Below are 21188 nucleotides of genomic sequence, written 5' to 3'. Positions count from 1 at the left end.
GGTGCACTGCTAATGAGAACAGTACGCTGGAGCTTAAAATAAGCCCCTGTGTATAGACTATTGTCAATACAGAACCAATGGCAGATCTATAGCAGATATTATAGGGAAAAAACCACAAAACACACAAAATACCAAGCTGCAAGCCACAATGCAAACATGAACACTAGTTTTATATTTATGTATTTGTTGAAGAGAAGAGAAAAAATGAATAGAGAAGAGAAGAAACAAAAAGAGAAGGCACGGCAAGAAAAAAAAGATAAAAACGAGAAGAGAAGAAAAATGAATAAGAAGAGAACAATGGAAATGAGAACAGAAGACAAAGACAGAAAAGACAAAAAGAAGAGCAGAGACAAAAATCAGAAGAGAAGAAAATGAATGAGGATAGAAGAGAAAAGACTCCAATCAGCAAGAAGAGGGAAAAAAAAGGAAGAGAATATAAAAGGATGATAAGAGATTAAAAAGAAGAGGAAAAAATGAGACGAGACCAAAAACGGGACAAATAGAGAAAAGACAAGAAGAGAAAGGAAGAAATAATAATAAAAAAAAACAAGAGATGAAAAAGAGAAGAAAAGAAAAAGGAGCAAAGATGCAAAAAAAAGAGAAGAGATGAGACAAAAAGAGGAGAGGACACAAAAAAGAGAAGAGAAAAGAAAAGAAGGGGTGGATTGGTAATTGGAACAGTACACTAGAGCTGTAGCTTAAAATAAAACCCCTGTGTATAGAAAATAATCAATACAAAACCAACGACAGATATATAAGCAACATTATAAGGGACATTATACAAATGTGGACCACTGTATTGCTTTTTATAGATTTGCTGCTGCATATTACTGTGCTAATGAAGATGCTCTACTAGGTTAATAGCACATTTCAACAACTGAACCAACAATAACGTTCCCAAAATCATGAACACTTTCTCTAAGACAGAGCATTACATAAAAAAAAAAAGAATGGCAAAAAGGAAATGGAAAAACTTGAAGACACAAAGTCTCAAAAAGACATCATTACTTCATGCATAATGGCTTTCCAATTTCATTATCAGTCATGAAGTGGCGTCCTAGATTGGATTATGTAACCTAATGATGTCAGATCAGGCATATCCGAGTGTCTAACCATTCCTGACACAACTCTAGAGGGGAAAGACGTGGAGGAAACCGTTCTTTGACAGGACTCAGGCAGGATGTACCTGCTTTTCCATAGAGAGATGACTGAGATGGTGTGTGGATTTGTATCTGTGTGTGTCTCGCAGACAGACACTAGTCGAGTGGCCTAATTGGTTCTCCAGCCGCCTCAGCAGGACTCTAAGCCTCACACCACCCAATCAGCTTTGGCAAATGAAATCCTGCCTAAATCCACTGCCTTACTTGTCCTCAGAATGTCGTCATTATGATCGTCATCATTAACACCATCCTTGTTTAATATAAAAGATAATTATTAATAAGATTACATTTCTAGAATTATGCGTTTTTGCCAAGAGGAAAGAAACAGGGACTAACGTCACTTATACGTCAAAACTCCCACATAGCACTCTACGCATAAAGAGTTGGCTTAAAAAATCCAACTCTAGCACACTTGAGTATTGGGATGACGTCTTACTCATTCATGGAAGCTACGCAAATATTGGTGCATTCATCTTAAAGCTTATTTCCTGATTCCAGAGATCCTTTCTCTTTCTCCTACATGTTCCTTTGGGATAATATAACCATGGGCCATGTTGACGTCTCTAAAATTGCGACAACACATGGCTCAGCTCGGAGACAGGCCAAGCACACAGCATGCGGCAAGTGTGGCCCTCTAATCCCAGTTAATCTGCACAGGGAGCGCAAAGATATGGATATAATCATAACGTGCTGAGGCAGACAAATAGGGATCAAGTTAATCTGATATTAGCCACAGAGGTAAAACAGAGACTCAAAAAATGGTAACCACAAAGAAGGAGAACCAGGTACCCACCATGTCCTGCACGGAGTGAAGCAGGTAATCTGTGGATGGCAGCCGGGACGGTGTGGTGATGTTTGCCTGGCCTTGCATGATGAGACCCCAATGTCACCCCAAGGGTCAGGGTCACAAGGCAAAGGGCCATGCGGCCAGCCGAGGGCCAGACAAGAGCCTCCGTGCTCCAGCCCCCAGGCATCATCCCCCAAGAGGAGAAAACAGGAGGGAGAGTGTAACAGGACAGACTCGGGATTCAGCGTTCCCGGTGGCCCATGCTCCTCACATTCATATACCCGTATGCAAAAGAACACACACCTTCAAAAAAAAAAAAAAAAGAAAAAGAAAATGGCAAGATAATCCACAGAGGACCAGCAACCAGCAACTAGCGGTGTGAATAACCCCAAAGCTAGATAAGAGAAGCCTTTCCTTGTTCCTCAGTCAGAGAAAATCCACAGTTTTCCAGCAAGAATAAGAGCACTTTCAAGCATGATGGAAAACGAGAAAGGCAAGAGGAAAAAACCTTCACAAAATTAGGGCACTCTTGGAGCTGGAACGAGCAATCTGAGTCTATTCCCTACAGCTTGCTCAATTTCCCACCTCACCACACACACACACGGAGGTGACTGTAATAACACTTGCGAACAAGGAAGCCTCGAGGAACCTCTCCGTACTTGGTGGCCAGCAACTCCTAAAGGTACTAGGACTCAAGAAACAAGAACAAGCCAGGTATTTCTTTTGACAGCCTCAAGGCTGGATGCAAAAGTTTCTCCCTGGGATCTATAGGATGATATCCTGAGAGACGCTCTGCCGGTCCCAGCTGATCCAAAGCACAAGCCACATCTCGGTCCTGACAGCTGCAGGAGATCCGAGAAAGAGACAGGCTCTACTCCATCAAAAACGCGAGAGAACGTAGGAACACCTGGAGCCGAGGCAGTCCGTGGCCATGAGGCATCAGCAATGCAGCTCCGGAGGTTTATGTGAAAGAGAGAGCAGAAGGAGGAGAGGGAGGGAGGGAGGGAGGAGAGAGAGAGGGAAAAGGAAAAGAGAGGGAGGAAGGGAGGGGGGAGTCTCAGCTTCAGCATCCAGCAAAGGAGCAAGAGAGAGACAGAGAGATCGGGAGATGAGGCTATGCAAATGGAGAGGCTGCATAGTGCATTGCAGATAAAAAATGGAGTAAAGAAAAGAAATACATGGTACGATGTGCTTTCTCTTTCCCCCAGATCAGTTCTTGCTTGTGTTAGTGTCTTTCCACCCAATGCACAAACTCCACTGGGAAAAAAAAGGTTGGAGGAATTTTCTGCTTTACTCTCGAGCAGTGTCTCTTAGTGGTCCCTTGTGGTTCGGTTCCTTGTTTTCCTTTATCAGAAGAAATCATTGGAAAATCAAAATAAGGACAGATTGAAAGGAGTTGCACAGCTTCTTTCCTCAAGTTCAGAAGCTACTTTGGCTTCTTTTCCTCTGACGACTGGGATGACGTCATCTCAAGTAAGCCTCAGCCTCCTCCAACAGGATTCGCACAACCCACTCATCCGGTAACATCCAAATTTGAACGAAGAGTCTTGAATGGAAAACAACCAACTCTGTGTGTATGTCTATGCAATATTCAAGCTCCAGGCTCAGATCAGTGTGGCCTGTTCCTACAAACAGCACCTCAAATCCCTCCGGACCACCAGAGGCAATCCGAGTGTGAGTTTCCCACCCTCCTCCTCCTCTTCTTCCATTCTTCTTCTCTCTTTCTGTCCTCGAGAAGCAGTTCTGCTGTGAAGAACCAGGCATGACATCTAACACGACTGATCTCATTCTTTCTCTAGCTAGTTTTATACACTTTGACAAAGGCAATCAGCTAAAGATAGTTAAAAGGTAGCATGTCTTTTGGATTTTTTTTTCCACAAAGAAAACCTGGAAAACATTTTGGTCATATGGTGATTGAGTTGATTGGGCTACACCTGGCTTTCCAGTCGTAAAAATGAACCTCAGCTCAACTCGTTCACTACCTCTGCCACCTGCGTAATTATAACTACAACCATCTCCTGAGGTTTCTGAGAGATCTGAAGCTTCTCCTGATACCGGAGTGCCACCTAAAGGCTGAAACGGAGTATTACAATGCAGCATGGATGCTTCTGAATGCTCTACTTCACATTTGGATGCTTTAATAAAGAGCTCCTTTGAGCTCCTTTTGATGCTTCAGTTTTTTTTTAATCCTGAAATAGTGTGTGATTGTAGTAGAATACTACAGTGTAGTGTGCTATTTTGCTTGAAAGCATTTGTAAATAAAAAGTGTAGAAAACCTGCAACCAGGGCTTGATTTGAGAGCAAAGAGACACCATGGTCACATCCTCGTGTGACCTGACTGTCCTCACACCACTACATCATTAATATTTTTGTAAGATCCTCATGTGAGGACACTTTGGGAACCAAACTTCTTTCTGTTTGAAGACGTCAATCCATTTCCATATCACCTCATAATGAAGAAATAATAAGGTGATATTACAATTATAAAGGATCTCTGGAGGAACACTAGAGGGTTCTGTGTCAGACAGAGAAGTCTGAGGGATAATAAATGCATTGGTACACAGGGCCGAGAGTCAATGATGCGAGTTGATGCAACAACCTGCACACAGTGTGCTGTAACCTCAACTAGTATTTTATATGCCACTTTCTTTCTTTCTTTCTTTCTTTCTTTATTGTAGGACCTTTTAACAGTATTTAAAGTGACAATGTTTGTGGACTATAAAAGCCACTTTTATGAGCGTGATAAGAAAAAAAGGGAAATGATTAAAAAAGTGAAAGAAAAATAAAAAATAAAGTTAAAAATCTCATTTATTTATTTAATAACAATATTTAAAGTGACATTTTTATGGACTACTAAAGCCACTTCTAAGAGGGTGAGTGGGAAAAAAAAAAAAGTTATAAATTTTATTTATTAATTAATTTATTTGATTGATTTATTGATTGCCTGATTGTAGGACCTTTTTAACCAATATTTAAAATGTACAGTTTTATGGATTATTAAACCCACTCCTAGGGTTAAAGTTAGGGTTAACCTAATTACTATGTTAACAGTACACAAGCAGACTGAACAATACAGCATACTGCAGTGGTAGCCTGTTAGCCTGTTAGCCTGTTAGCCCTCAGATTAAAGTAATACACTGCAACAAGATTTTTTTTTCTATAACAAACACACAGCATCATCTATCCTGGTTTCTGCGAACATGTCACCAACAATGGCAGCATCATTTGCATTTTCGGCCGTTCCTGTTTTACAAATGAGTTTAAAAAGGCAAGTTTGCAGGCATTAGTGTTTCAAGGGCACGCTTAGTCCACATATGGCAAATGAAGTGTGGAGAGGGAAGAGGAGGGGGTGAAGGGCTTGTAGCTCATAAAACTTCTGATGAATCATGACTTTCCCATGCATATGCAGAAACACGCTATGTAAAATGGAGCATATGGGGAAATAAAGTATTAAATACAAAATTATAAACAGAGCTGGGCGTGAGGGCCAAGACGGCGACCGTGTGTCACCCATCCAGCCAGGTAGCACAACCGCTCCAGAATTTCAAGAGCATTCTGTGTAATATTAAAGCACATATTGTAGGCTCGTGTAGACTAAATGGGGCTTATCAAAAATGAGACACTGATTGTAGGTTTAAATCAATTGCTTGATTGAGTGCTTAATCATGTGCTTAGAATTTGAAGGAAATCACCATCTGGAGTAAAAAATCCCGTAACAAAGGGAAGTACTGCTGAAATTCAGTTAAGTGGAAACGTGGAGGTGTGATGTGAAGTGACACACAGAGAAAAAGAAAATCCAAACCTGCATAGAAATTCAACATGAGATATTCCATGAGATGGAGAGTTACCCCAAGCACAGTACTGAACTGAAAGCAACAATTCATGGCCAAAAATTACATTTACATTCACGACGCAACGTTTGGTGTCTGAACATTTGCATTTGTATTTATGAAGCTATTGTACCTCACACATAATGGAACCTTATAACCTCTAGTTTAGCATTGTGTAAACTATATTAAACATTTATGGAAGGAGTCTCCAGTGTCAGCACTTTTCTGATATCTTCAGGACAGAGGAGTTTACGCTTTGCAGTTTCTTGATAACAACGACAAGCTGTGACTTTTTTTTTGTCTTAGTAACTTCAAGAGAGGAAAAAGAGAGAGGATATTGATGGAACGACTGTTTATAGCTACTATAACATAAGTGAGAACTTGCTTCATGGATGTTCTACAGCATGAAATGTAACTACAAATGGACAAAAAGTACACACATGACATTGTAATTGATGGCAAAGTGCTGTGGTATATGTATCTGTGGCAGTTTCAATCTTAAACAAAATAAAGAGAGAAAAATATGAACAGAAGAGTACAGTAAATAAATAAATAAAAACTAAAAAAGGAAGAAAAAAGGGGAAAAAGGACAGCTAAAAATTTATTTTAAATTATACATTCACATAAATAATGGACTGGTAATAATTAAGAAGGGATTAATTTTTTGGAGGGGGCAGAGAAAAAGGAACAGAAAGAAAGATAAGAAAGAGAAAATAAATAAATAAATAAATAAATATTCCAAAAAAGGAGAAAATACACACACACACACACACACACACACACACACTTACATATACATAAATAGTTAATAAAATAATAAAAGGTTCAAGTAAAAAATGAGTTTATGAACTGTCTTACTAGCTCATTTTTTATGGCTCTATATTTTCCTCACACTTTGAGCGGAGGTTACGGCACAGACGCCTCCCACTGCGAACGCTCCACACTGCTATTGTGTTGCTAACATGTGTCTAAAGCTTCACACCGTTCTCCACGCTGCAATTAAAAAGCTTTCTCACTTAACATTCTGCTGCCGAGCGCAAAAATCAAACTCACACAGGGAACCTTCAGGGAGAGAACTAGGAACTGAAAAAAACTCCAAAATATTTTGTCAAGTGGAGAAGTTTGCATGATGTGCTGTTCATTAATAAATGAAGGTTTCTAACCAGAGGAATACTTTCTCTGACTCGCAAAACCACTGCAATTACTCCATTTTAACATTTATTTAGTGTGTTTCTTTAATTCTTTATCTATATATTATTCTTTTAGCACTCGCAGCTTTTTTTAGGCCACACTCACTCCTTCCCACTGATGCACCTCAGATAACGTGAACTGAACCAGTCCGAATGAAAACCACTGCTCCTTAATAATAAATGAGAACGAAATACTCACTGTATATCAAACTTATAACACGCCTCGAACCAAGTAATTAATAAGAAAGAAGAGCTGGTGGAGGTTTGTGCAAAACATCTGGACTGTTTGGAGATTTATGAAGACTGAGATAAAAAAAAAAATGCCTTAAAATGACAAGCTAGCGTAGCAATTTAGAGTCCTTTAGAGCTTTATATAAAGAAGCAAAGCCTTACAGTACGCAAATCAAAATCCTAGAATAAGAATAAAATAACACTACAGTGTCATGCTGTTGTAGGAAATGAATCAATGATGAAGTGGAGTTTATTATTTTTCTATAACAGCAGATCGCTAAGAGTTTTATTCCTCTCATACACACAGCAATTTTCCCATGATTATCATTTTTACTTATTAAAAAATTGACAAGGTATAATTTTTATGCATTTAATGTTGTAGAACGTCCAGGAAGCAAGTTTTCACTTACGTTATAGCAGCTAGAAACAGTCGTTCCATCCCCAGCCTCTCTTTATTCTCTCACTCAAAAAAAAAAAAAATAAGACAGAAAAAAAACCTGCAGCTTTTTGCATGTTACAGAGAATCCCCAAAGTGTAAACTCGTCTGTCCTGAAGACGTCGCAAAACATAAAGTTACAGCTTTACCTCTGACTGTTACAAAGCGCTGACACTGGAGACTCCTTCCAAAAACGTTAAATAAACTTCTCCTTACTGAAAACTTCACCATATCAACAATTGTAAAAAGAAAGAAAGAGTGGCAAAACATAAAATTGAAAAAGAAGAAGCAAAAATGAAGAATGGATGACAGAAAAAAAATATAAAAAAGAAAAAGAAAATAAATCAAGAAAGAAAGAAAGAAAAGAGTGATGAGTGAGAGTAAAAGGATAAAAAAGAATAATAAAAAAATAAAAAGAAAAAAAAGAAAGAAAAATAATGCCAAACTGAGAAAAAGAAGTGAAATGAATGAGAGGAAAAAGGAAAAAAAAAAAACAAAAAAACAAGAAAGAAACAAATAAAGAAAGAAAGAGGGAAAGAAAGAAACGATAATACCAAAATAAATAAAGACTCAAAATGAAGAATGAGCAAGAGAGAAAAAAAAGGAAAAAAGAAAGGATAAGGCAGGAACACAGTTGTATGGTTACAGAAAATAAATCAACACCTTTGGACCAATCAGATCGCAGAACTGAAGAGCGCTGTGGTGATTTCCAGCGAGCTGAAAGAACGTAACTGTTCCACACCCGACACTCGCTTCTTATCTAACACATCTTTTCTCTTTCAATCACCTTTTAATGATAAAAATCCTTCAGATTTCTTCTGGAACATTCTTATCAGATATTAGTGATGATCCAAGATGCCACAAAACCAAAGAAAGTAAATAAAAAAGTTCAAATAATCACAGTTCCATAATGCTAATCATGCTATTTCACAGTAAACATATAAATCCTGACATATGAGGGCTTTCTACTTGAAACACAATCTGTCTTTATTCTTCTATTAAAGTGTTGTTTCTCTCTCTCTCTCTGCTGAAGAGCTTGTTTACTGCCTGTGTGTGTAATTACAGCCTGAACGACTCCTCTGGGTGCTCAGCGCTGTGGTTCACTAAAGGCCATCTGTTAGATTTTATGGAGCAAGTGGCAAAAACAGAGTGTGGACATAATATAATTATTAATTAGACTGCAGCTTACACGAGTGCCTACTTACTGGATAATAAAGCAACATCTGGGAAATTTCACACTGCGGAATTTTATGCGCGTCGGTATTCTGACCTCGGAAGTGAACGCGGAGGCGGAGTTTGTGGTCATTCTGACCATTCTGACTCCACCCTCCGTCACGTTAAGTGTTTGTGGTGTGTTTAGTGATTGTGCTGCTGATTGTTTTCCTGTTTTTTTCCCGTGAGAAGTTAGCGATTGTTTGCGGCTTTGACGTTGAAGTTGTTAGTGCTAGCACAGTTACAGTGGGCTTTAACAGAAAAAAACACTTTTCATTTTCCCGCAACATCGTATTAATAAGATATCCAGTGTAGAAGTATTCCCAGAATGCACTGCAGCTATACGACACAGAGTCTCAGCTTGGAGAGTTAGCGATCTCTGAGATGACGATCGCGATGGCGTGACGGTCATATTAGCATGAAAGATGAAGCTAGTGTACAGATGAGGAGGTGAGAGAAAGGACTAAAGCGCCGCCGCATCGCTCTCTTTAGGTAGAGGTGAAGCAAGGGTTAAATCCCACTGCAATAATGTAGGAAACTGTGCAAATAAACAGACGTGTTGTTAAAAGAAGTTTTACAGTTAAAGAAAATCAACTCAATATTTAATTCTGAAAAAATAGGGAATATTTTCTACCCATGCCAAAGGTTTATGGTGAGAGGCAGAGTTAGATTCAGTATCTTCTCTCACGACTTCATATGAAATCAAACAATATTTAACTACTTAATTCCTAGAAATTTCGCATTAAATTTGATTCAGTTTATCAGTCTGCATTTTTCATCCCACAATTTATGTCCCTTTTTTTTTTAAAGGTGAAACAGAGTCAAATAAAGACTAAATACTTTTAAACCAATCTTTAAAACAGACCAAGAGCTGTAATGAAGAAAGAAAACATTATGATCATTAAATTTAACAGCTAATCTGAATTTTATTTTAGTCTTTAGTCTTTTGACAAAAATACACAATAGTTAGAATAAGAGTTCAGTCATAATTTGGTTATTGTAAGTTTTAATCTAGATTTAGTTTTAGTCAACAAAACTGAAAATTAAAGTAATTTTTAAAAAATGTTTAAAAATCTATTTCCTATGATTTAATCCCTTCTTTTTTACGGCGTCACTAAAGTCTTTCTTTTCTTCATCTTTGTTGTTGCTGTTGTTTGTTAAATGAAAGCTCCACATCACACAGCAGCATATTTTATCACCAATATAATATTACTGTAGTCAAAAAGGTTGTTAAACAAAACTAGCATACACTCACACACACACACACACACACACACACACACACAGAGACACACACACACGGTCCACAGTGTAGCTGGTAGAGCACACGACTGCAGCTGCGTCCTTTCGCCTCGCATGTCTACAGTAATCCTCTCGTTTAATCGCCTTTGCGAAGTGAGTGCACACAGATGACTTTCCCTTTCATCCAGTCGACTGCTTCTGACATTTTGCGTGCATTAATACAGCGTCATTAATGAAGCGTTTTGCTCGTATTCCACGCTCTTTACACAGTCGGATAATACCGAGGAAACAGAGCTTGTAGGTCAGGACTTGTCGTTGTTTTCTAATTCACAAATGAAGCTCACGCAATTTGTCACATTTGTTGTGCGTGAGGAAAAAAGCTGAAAAAAGCCTTAATGTCCATTTCGAGTGTAATTCTCCATAAAGGAATAATTAGGCAAGTTATTTTTTAGTTTTGTACACAAGCTTAAAAAACAAGCAGTGGAATTCTGTCTCCCCCAAGTTTTTTATTAACACACGCCAAAAATGTCATGTTTATTATCAAATAAATCAGTTAAGAAAATTTCTGCGATAGTTCATACTTGCACGTTTAATCAAAGTGTAATTATATTATCATCTACATCACTTCCTGCTTCAATTCTACCTTCAAACATTGGGAGGAGGAGCTTGGGGGCGGAGTCATACCAAAAAACACTAAGAATTTAGATATAATATAGCTATGTTCCAGTTGTCTATAGCCGCTGCAATAACATGACATTAATTGCATTTATTCCACAGCGCTGTTCAGTTCTCAAATCTGATTGGTCAGAAGAACAGCAGCTGTAAATCACTGTAAATACATTTATGCCTTTGTACTAATACATTATCGTTTCCATAGTAACAAGCGACGGCTCCTGCACATAAGCTATAAAGTTAATAATAAACAGATTAAAAGTGTGTTGTTGTTTAACAAAAATAAATTATCATTGTTGCAAAGAGATGTTTAATTAACATTTACGGAAGGAGTCTCCAGTGTCAGCGCTTTGTAGCAGTCAGAATTAAAGCTGTAAATTTCCGAAGATGTTTTCCGACAACTTTAGGACAGAGGAGTTTACGCTTTTACAGTTTCTCAGTAAACTGACATTAATAACAGAGAGAAAAAGAGAAGCTGCTGAGGGAAAGACTGTTTATACGCTGCTATAACAGGAAGTGAGAACAGGAAGTAACGTGTGTGTTAAATGTAACAATAAACAGATAAAAAGTGTAAAGTTTTTCAGTAATAAATAAAAATGTGTAATCATTAGCAGCTTCATCGTTCTTTTTTTCTTTCTTTCTTTAATTGTTGTGCATTCTTTTCATTATATGTTAAATTATATTGCTTGTTAGTGTAACATTCTTTCTTTCTTTCTATCTTTCTTTCTTTCTTTAATTGCTGTGGATTCTCTTCATTATATATTAAATTATATTGCTTCATTATATATTAAATTATATATTAAATTATATTGCTCGTTACTGTTACATTACATCTTATTTCTTTTTCTCATTGTTTATTCAATGTAAATCTAGTTTATATAAATCTATTATTATTATTATTATTATTATTATTATTATTATTATTATTATTATTTACAGTGTCATTGCTTGCATGTGTTCACCGTGGATTGGAGTGGAAGTATTGTTCCAAAAAAAAAAAAAAGCTGCTGTAATCAGACAAACTGCAAGCCTGGTAGCTTATAACAGTCTCATGATGGGAGATTATGAGTATGAGACGCAGGGTTAATTTCACTCACCATCGTTGCACTGATGTCCTCCAAACGACGTCATGCTGCAGTCACAGCTGAAGCCTTCCCACTGCTGCAGACACACACCCTGATTAGCACACGAGTCCTCCTGACAGGTGGTGCTGGGGCCTGGAGAGAGAGAGAGAGAGAGAGAGAGAGAGAGAGAGACTACATCTCCTTCAACATTCTGGAGGAAATCAGCTGTGATTCAGGTTTACACACACACACACACACACACACACACAGACGAGGCTGATCAAACAGCAACAGAATCAAAACTTCTGATGAAGATGGATTATTTACTTCAGCCATGCAGCAAACAGAGCAGCTGTTCAGCCAGATGTTGAGAATTTCACAGATTCTCTAATCAGATGAACTCTAACTGTAAACCTGTTTCATCATCCTTCACGTTCACGTCTCATTCACACGTGCAGTGGGTTCTGTCTCTACTTCCATTTAATTACACACTTATTGATTAATAGAGAGTGCAAAGCAGAAAGAGACAAAGAGAAAGAAAGGAAGGAAGGAAGGAAGGAAGGAAGGAAGAAAACAGCAAATGATAATATAAGAGAAAAAGGAAAATGGAAAATTAATGAAAGAGAAAAAAGAAAGAAAAGAATTAAAAAGAGAGACAGAAATGGTTAAAGAACAAATAAAAAAGAAATAAAAAATAAAATAAAGTGTGAAAGAAAGAAAGAAAGAAAAAAGAAAGAAAGAAAGAAAGAAATGATGACAGACAGATGAGAGATGGATGAAAGACAAACGAGAGACAGACGAGAAAGGGACAAGAAAGGAATGAGAGACGGATGAGACAGGGGTGAGAGAGGGCTGAGAGACTGATGAGATATATGAGAGAAGGATGAGAGAGGGAGGAGAGATGGGTGAGAGTTGGATGAGAGATGATTGAGAGATGATTGAGAGAGGGATGAGAGAGAGATGAGAGAGAGAATGAAAGCCAGATGAGAGACGTGTGAGAGGTGGATGAAAGGCAGATGAGAGAGGGGTGAGAAAGAGATGAGAGACGGATAAGAGATGGATGAGAGACGATTGAGAGATGGATAAGAGATGGATGAGGGACGGGTGATGGATGGATGGATGGATAGATGGATGAGAGAGGGATGAGAGATGATTGAGAGATGATTGAGAGAGGGATGAGAGAGAGATGAGAGAGGGAATGAAAGACAGATGAGAGACGTGTGAGAGGTGGATGAAAGGCAGATGAGAGAGGGGTGAGAAAGGGATGAGAGACGGATAAGAGATGGATGAGAGACGATTGAGAGATGGATGAGAGACGATTGAGAGATGGATGAGAGATGGATGAGGGACGGGTGATGGATGGATAGATGGATGGATGGATAGATGGATGAGAGAGGGATGAGAGATGGATGATGGATGGATGGATGAGAGATGGATGAAGGATGTATGGATGAGAGACGGATGAGAGAGGAATGAGAGATGGATGAGAGATGGATAAGAGATGGATGAGGGACGGGTGATGGTTGAATGGATGGATGGATAGATGGATGAGAGAGGGATGAGAGATGGATGATGGATGGATGGATGAGAGATGGATGAAGGATGTATGGATGAGAGACGGATGAGAGAGGAATGAGAGATGGATGAGAGATGGATAAGAGATGGATGAGGGACGGGTGATGGATGGATGGATGGATGGATGGATGGATAGATGGATGAGAGAGGGATGAGAGATGGATGATGGATGGATGGATGAGAGATGGATGATGGATGGATGGATGAGAGACGGATGAGAGACGGATGAGAGAAGGAAGACAGACATATTCTCTCTGAAAATCCAATACAATCCCACTCCATGCATTATTCAGCGACGGCTCCGGGCAAACGTCTGAGCTGAACATGGCGTGAAGACGGAGAGATAATTCAGACGGAGAGATAATTCAGACGGAGAGATAATTCAGACGGAGAGATAATTCAGACGGAGAGATAATTCAGATGACACAAATAACACAGTCTGATTATGATAAAACGCTACACAAACAGCACGAGCTGCATCTTTACAGCATTCCAGCAGAGTGCACTCCAACTTTATTAACCATAAACTGTGCCTGAGGGTGTGTGTGCGCGCGCGCGTGTGTGTGTGTGTGTGTGTGCGTGTTGACTCTATTTGCTAAACACACTGAATAATAATTCATTCATGCAGCATTCTGTTACTAAATCAAAAGGACATTTCAATAAAAAATTCAGTTCACTGACGTTCACTGTTTCGTTCATGTTATTGCTAAAGCTTTGAGGCTGACATGCTAATAAAGCTAACATAAAGGAAGTCCATTTCATCCAAAATCTCCATATAAAAGCTGTGACACTTTAATTAGAAATGCGGCTTTATAGCTCTATATCTATAAATTATAATGGCTATGAAATTAAATTTGTTGTTTTGAGCTTTTTGTAAGAGTCTCTTTGTGGCATTGTGGAGATGATAATAATAATCCAGGATTTATTTTATATAAAAAGTGTGAAATAGTGTGTTTCATAAATATTTTTAAAATAAAAAGGAAGAAAAGCATGTCAAAAAGAAGAGAATGGAAGCAAAATAAAAGAATGCATCGCAAGAAAGAAAGAAAAAAAAGAAAGAAAAAAAATTACAATAGCAAAAATCATAAAAGAAAGAAAAAAGAAGCAAAATGAAGAATGGGTACAAAATATCTGAAAAACAAAAAAGAAATTAAAAAGAAACTAATTAATAGAACAAAGAAAATGGGTGAGAAAGAAAGAAAAAAAACTATGAATAAAAAAAAGAAAGAAAAGAAAAGAAAAGAAAGAAAAGAAGGGAAAGGAAGGGAAAAGTGCCCCCAGGTGGTGTGTGAGTGCAGCTCTGACCTTCGCAGCCCCTCTCGATTTGCCCCACGCAGGTGAGAGCGTCGGAGATGAGGTCCGGCAGACGGCCGTTCAGGTCCATCGAGGCCAGACAGCCCTGAAATCCCTCTTGTGCATGAACCAGTTTGGGAAGCTCTTTGTACATCTCTTTAGCCACGCCCCCGATGAACAGATCTCCTGTGGAGAGAAAACAGAAGAGACGTCAAACATCACACCGCTCAGCACACTGCTCTCAGACCAACGCTGACGTCTGACATGCAGAAGGAATCGACATTACGAGTCTGCTGTGATGATGGAGCCGACATTACGAGTCTGACGTGATGAAGGAGCCGATATTACGAGTCTGATGTGATGAAGGAGCCGACATTACGAGTCTGACGTGATAAAAGAGCCGACATTACGAGTCTGACGTGATGAAGGAGCCGATATTACGAGTCTGACGTGATGAAGGAGCCGATATTACGAGTCTGATGTGATGAAGGAGCCGACATTACGAGTCTGACGTGATGAAGGAGCCGATATTACGAGTCTGATGTGATGAAGGAGCCGACATTACGAGTCTGACGTGATGAAGGAGCCGACATTACGAGTCTGACGTGATGAAGGAGCCGACATTACGAGTCTGATGTGATAAAAGAGCCGACATTACGAGTCTGACGTGATGAAGGAGCCGACATTACGAGTCTGATGTGATAAAAGAGCCGACATTACGAGTCTGACGTGATGAAGGAGCCGACATTACGAGTCTGATGTGATAAAGGAGCCGACATTACGAGTCTGACGCGACGAAGGAGCCGACATTACGAGTCTGACGTGATGAAGGAGCCGACACTACAAATCTGATGTGAAGAAGGAGCCGACATTACGAGTCTGATGTGATAAAAGAGCCGACATTACGAGTCTGACGTGATGAAGGAGCCGACATTACGAGTCTGATGTGATGAAGGAGCCGACATTACGAGTCTGACGTGATGAAGGAGCCGACATTACGAGTCTGATGTGATGAAGGAGCCGACATTACGAGTCTGATGTGATGAAAGAACTGATGTTAAGAAATGAATGTGCCGTAAGAAAGAAAGAAGGAAAGAAAGAAAGAAAGCAAGAAAGAAAGAAGAGAGGAAGAAGAAGAGTCTGTTTACAAAGACCAAAAGGCACAAAATAATGAAAGTAAGAATAACAGAAACACTTTAAAAGTATTACAAATATTTCTATTTCCAGTGAAAAGTAAAGATTCGTATTGATTGTTCAGTGTGTAAATAACAATAAGTCTATAGACGTCTTTTTTAAACACCAGAGCAGAGTTCCCTCTAGTGGTGATCTCACTGAACTGCAGTCATATGAAGTAAAACACAGTGTAATAGGAGTGCGAGTCAAATGAAAACCTTGATTTTTTATTTTTTTGTATTATTTATTGCTCTCAGCTCTGCACCACACTCGCTCCGGTCCTCTAGCTCTCCTCGATCAGACCCTCCATCTCTCAGGGTTCAAATAAGACCTGCGTCAAGGCTCTTCACTGAACCTCTCCTGGCTGTCAGAGCAGCTGAGTCACTGGCTGTATTCGAACAACGACTAAAAAGCCACTTAAATAAGCACTTTGTTAATTATAAAAATCCTTGTTTTGAGTATTTTTCCTGCTGTGCTAACCTCCCCAACAGACTGATAATACTCTTTCTCCCTGAGCTAATCAACTAGCATGGGGATGTGTTTTTAATAGAGACTACTACGAAGCTCTGGATAATGGCGTCTGCAAAATGTCATAAATTTCAATGTAAATACAATAGTTTCATTTCTTTAAAACCAGCCATGAAAGAGTAGAATCTGCCATATCTATAGTCACTCAGGTGGATATTACGAAACAGTAATTACTCACATGTACTTAAAGCAATTTGGACAAATGTAAAAAAGAAAGAAAGTGGGTATACCTCAGGGATTAATACTAGGATCCATATTTAACCAAATTGAATATTGATTAATTGTATAATGTTTTAAATTATTATAACATTCTATGTAGAAAGAAATGCAAAAGAAACAATTAAAATTATTCAGTTCAGATGTTCAGTTAGTGAACTATCCAACAGCTTCTTTTTTTTAATCTCAATATCCCATGCACATGAGCGCAATAAAACCCAACGTCGCATCGCACCCTTCAGGTCGAGGTTTCTGGCTCCGATGGTGGTCTGCGTGGTGACCTTGGTGTCAATCTTGACCGTGTGCAGGTTGTTGCTGTCTCTGGAGATCATGACGTTGTGCCAGTGGTTATCATTCAGAGGCTTGTTGGAGTTTCCTTTAATGAGGTGAGCACCGTTTCCCAGGTCTGCTACGTAGTGCAGGTAGCTGGTAGGAGAGAAGGAGGAAATATATTTAATAGATGTTTCAAACATTTAAATATATACTGGATGAGGAATTCATTATGGAAGTGTGTGAATCCCATCAGCAGTGTAGATTCCCTGGATAACACTTCACAGGAATTACTGACAATAAAGTTGCTACATAAATATTTTTCTCTGGTCTCCAAACATGAGCATTTTGAAAAAAAAAAAATGCAGACAAAAATATAGCTGCAAGCAGCGATTAAGGGACCAAGCACTTTCTGTCAGCGAGGGATGTCCAGAACCAACTGAGACCATAACAGGCTCCACTCTTCTGGGAAGCTTTCCACTAGACTTCCACTGGAGTGTGGCTGTGGGGATTTGTGTTCATTCAGCCACAAGAGCATTAGTGAGGTCAGGCGGTGATGTCAAAAGTGTTAAAAGGAAGATAAAAAAAATGAGAAAGAAAGAAAGAAAGAAAGGAGGAATGAGTATTTGAATTGACACCAGATGAACAGTTGCCGTTTCCTCTACTGGAGAAAAAAGAAAAGGAGGAAGGGAAGAAAAAATAAATAGAAAGAAAAAAGGAAAATGGGAAGACAAAACTGCTGAAAGCAAGGAAGAGAATAAAGCCAGACAGAATAAAGGAATGATGTGATTATCTCAGTGATAATCTCGCGGTCCTGTCCTCACCCCTTGACGAGCTCCACGACGATGAAGTCGTTGCCGTCTCCGCTGTTGTACAGGATGAGGCCGTCCGGGGACGTGGTCTTAAACTGGAAGAACAGGTGCATGGTGTAGTAGGCCTGCAGAGTTCTGAGAGACACGTAGCTCGAGCGTGACTTGAAGGTCACGGGGTCGGCGATGATGTTCTTGAAGCCGATCATGGCGTTCAGCTCACAGTAGTCGATGTCTCCGTTCTTGCACAGGTCGATGTAGGCCATGCCGTTGAACACCAGGCTCTGGAGGTGGCCGATGAAGTTGGAGGGCGCATTGGGGAGGTAGCGCTTCTCCGTGATGATCCCTGTCTCGATGTTGTGGAACTCCAGCTGGGTATGGTCACCCGGGATCTCACCTTCACACAGGAACACACACAACAAGAGCTGTGAGAAATGTCCGAGAAATAATCTGCAACTCCTAGCACTGACATCGCTGCAGAATTATAGAGAGGACAAAATCATTTTTAAGAAATAAAACACAATGGTGTGGTGTGATGATGCACAGATACTGTTACCAAACTGAAGCTGATTATTTTCCTATAACGGCATTTCCTGAAGTGTTTTATTCCTCTTATACCACAGCAACTTTCCAACAATAGCTTTTATTCATTAAGGAATGACAAGTTGTACTTTTTATCCATTTAAAAAGGCAAAGATTAAAGGGAAGGTAAAAAGAAGAAAGAAAGAAAGAAAGAAAGAAAGAGAAAGAAAGAAATGTTTATAAAAATAAAAAATGGGTACAAAACGAAAGAATAAAAGGAGCAAAAAGAAAAAAGAGAGAATAGAATCAAGAAAGCAAGCAAGAAAGAAAAGAAACAAAGTGTTGCAGTCCCTTAGTGGACAACAACAGGAAGAAATGCTAAGAAGAAAGAGAGTAAGAAGAGAAAGAATTACAGAAAAGGAAAAAGAAAAAAAGTAATAAAGAGAAAGAATTAAAGGAAAGTAGAGAATACAAGGATAAAAGAAAGGGAAAAAGTGAGAAAAAGAAGAAAGAAAGAAAGAAAGAAAGAAAGAAAGTTCTGCAGTCCCTTAGTTGAGGAAACAATTATATAATCTTTCTATATAATCTTCTGTAGAAAGATTATATAATTTCTTTCTATAAATATGGAAAGAAAAAGAAAAAAGTAAATAAAATGGAAAAAATGAACAGATCAAAAAAAGAAATCAAGAAAAAAATACAGAAAGAAAAGGAACGAAAGAAAGAAAGAGGCTTTAATTCTGACTTTTACAAAGCCCTGACACTGGAGTCTCCTTCCAAAAATGTTAAATAAATGTCTCCTTTACTTATCAACAATTACACACATTTTTTTAATCTATCATCATCGTGACTTGTGCCACGGTGCCGTATTTCACCCTGAAACCACGAACGCTTGTTTTTCCCAACACAGTTGGTTTCCATTGTCTAAATAGAGTCTAAGATGGAGTCTAAGATGGTCTTGAAAATGGAGTCTAAGATGGAGTCAAAGATGGAGTCTAAAGTGGAGTTTAAAGTGGAGTTGAAGATTGAATCTTAAGTGGAGCCTAAGATGAAAGTGAGAATGAAAGTCTAAAGTGGAGTCTAAGATGGAGTATAAGATGAAGTATAGAGTGGAGTCTAAAGTGGAGTCTAAAGTGGAGTATAGAGTGGAATCTAAAGTGGAGTCAAAGATGGAGTATAAGATTGAGTATAGAGTGGAGTCTAAAGTGGAGTATAATACGGGGTATAAGATGGAGTATAGAGTGGAGTCTAAAGTGGAGTCTAAGATGGAGTCAAAGATTGAGTATAGAGTGGAGTCTAAGATGGAGTCAAAGATGGAGTATAGAGTGGAGTCTAAAGTGGAGTCTAAGATGGAGTCAAAGATGGAGTATAGAGTGGAGTCTAAAGTGGAGTCTAAGATGGAGTCAAAGATGGAGTATAGAGTGGAGTCTAAAGTGGAGTCTAAGATGGAGTCAAAGATGGAGTATAAGATTGAGTACAGAGTGGAGTCTAAAGTGGAGTATAAGACGGGGTATAAGATGGAGTATAGAGTGGAGTCTAAAGTGGAGTCTAAGATGGAGTCAAAGATTGAGTATAGAGTGGAGTCTAAAGTGGAGTCTAAGATGGAGTCAAAGATGGAGTATAAGATGGAGAGTGGAGTCTAAAGTGGAGTTTAAAGTGGAGTTGAAGATTGAATCTTAAGTGGAGCCTAAGATGAAAGTGAGAATGAAAGTCTAAAGTGGAGTCTAAGATGGAGTCTAAGATGGAGTCTAAGATGGAGTATAGAGTGCAGTATAAGATGGAGTATAGAGTGGAGTATAAGATGGAGTATAGAGTGGAGTCTAAAGTGGAGTATAAGATGGAGTATAAGATGAAGTATAGAGTGGAGTCTAAGATGGAGTATAAGATGGAGTATAAGATGGAGTCTGTGAGCAGCTCAGCACGTCTCTGCTGTCTGATAAGAGATACTGTATCACTGGAAGTGATTGAGTTGGACTGAGTGTGAAAGCTTTTAAGAACATGCTGAAGCCTTTATTAGCGATTTAATGAAGAAAAAATAGGAGGATGGCTTCCTTTATAACTTCATGATCGGGTAGAGATAACATCTTCATAGCTAATGTTATACGGTAATGTACAGTTATTAAAACTATATATAAAGATAGAGATAATAAAAGGAAAATTAAGCTGCAGCACAAAATGGAGATGGCTAAAAAGACATCTAAAACATAAGAAATATGTTTTTAATTAACAGAAGTCTTTAACATGACTTTTAATTTATTTTCCTCATTTATTTTATTTTATTACGGCTTTTCAGAGACAGAGAAAAGATGACTACTGCGGGTGGCACAGTCAGACACCTCTGTCAGGAGGAGCTCACAGGATTCAGGTAAATAAGAGAAAGAAGAGAAAAAAGAAAACAAAGCAGGAAAAACATACAAAATAACAAATAAATTGTGGCAGAAAAAAAGACAGAATAAAAATTCAGGCAGAAAAGAGACATAAAAATGAAGCATAAAGGAAGCAAAATGACAAAAAAAGATAGAAAAGAGAGAAAATGCCAACAAATAATAAATGAGGCAGTAAAAATCAAAATGACAAAAAATTAACAAAAAATGAGGCAAGGACGAGAGAAAAGGCAAAAAATGAGGCCAAGAGACAACAAGACAAAAAGGGAAAAAATGAAAAAATGAGGCAGAAAATGAAATAGACAAAATGAAAATTAAGGCAAGATAGAGAAACAGATAAAAAAAGAAGCAGAAAAGATGCAAAAAAAACCTAAGAAAACTAAAGAATGATGCAGAACAGAGACAAAAAAACCACAAAAACAACAAATGAAACAGAAAAAGAAAAAAGAAAAAGACAAAAACGAGGAACAAAAGAGACACCGAGAAAAAAATAAAACATCAGGCAGAAAAAGATGGAAAAGGAGTCAGAAGAGAGACAGAAAGACAAAACGCAAACCTACTAAATGAGGGAGAACACAGACAAAAACAAACAACAAC

The 21188-nt window shown here is 38.5% G+C and overlaps 1 protein-coding gene across 31 annotated transcripts in view; it reads right to left on the bottom strand.

The window, feature by feature from the left end:
• The window catches only part of LOC113545749 (neurexin-1a), a 314140-nt gene that overhangs the window by 155033 nt on the left and 137919 nt on the right, over positions 1-21188 (bottom strand). For 27 of the 31 annotated variants that reach the window (XM_053231012.1, XM_053231013.1, XM_053231020.1 and 24 more), the window contains 4 exons: positions 17704-18085; positions 16845-17035; positions 14705-14878; positions 11858-11977 (listed from right to left, as the gene is read on the bottom strand). In XM_053231012.1, coding sequence (XP_053086987.1) covers positions 11858-11977; positions 14705-14878; positions 16845-17035; positions 17704-18085 — 867 coding nt within the window. Of the gene's footprint in view, positions 1-1953; positions 2909-11857; positions 11978-14704; positions 14879-16844; positions 17036-17703; positions 18086-21188 lie in introns of those variants that run through there. The other 4 variants (XM_026945277.3, XM_026945278.3, XM_026945279.3 and 1 more) reach the window with 2 other exon arrangements.

This window comes from Pangasianodon hypophthalmus, chromosome 28, assembly GCF_027358585.1.
Source record: "Pangasianodon hypophthalmus isolate fPanHyp1 chromosome 28, fPanHyp1.pri, whole genome shotgun sequence".
Lineage (NCBI taxonomy): Eukaryota > Metazoa > Chordata > Actinopteri > Siluriformes > Pangasiidae > Pangasianodon > Pangasianodon hypophthalmus.
Note: the sequence above shows the minus strand (reverse complement) of the source record. Positions and strands in the feature narration are given on the sequence as shown.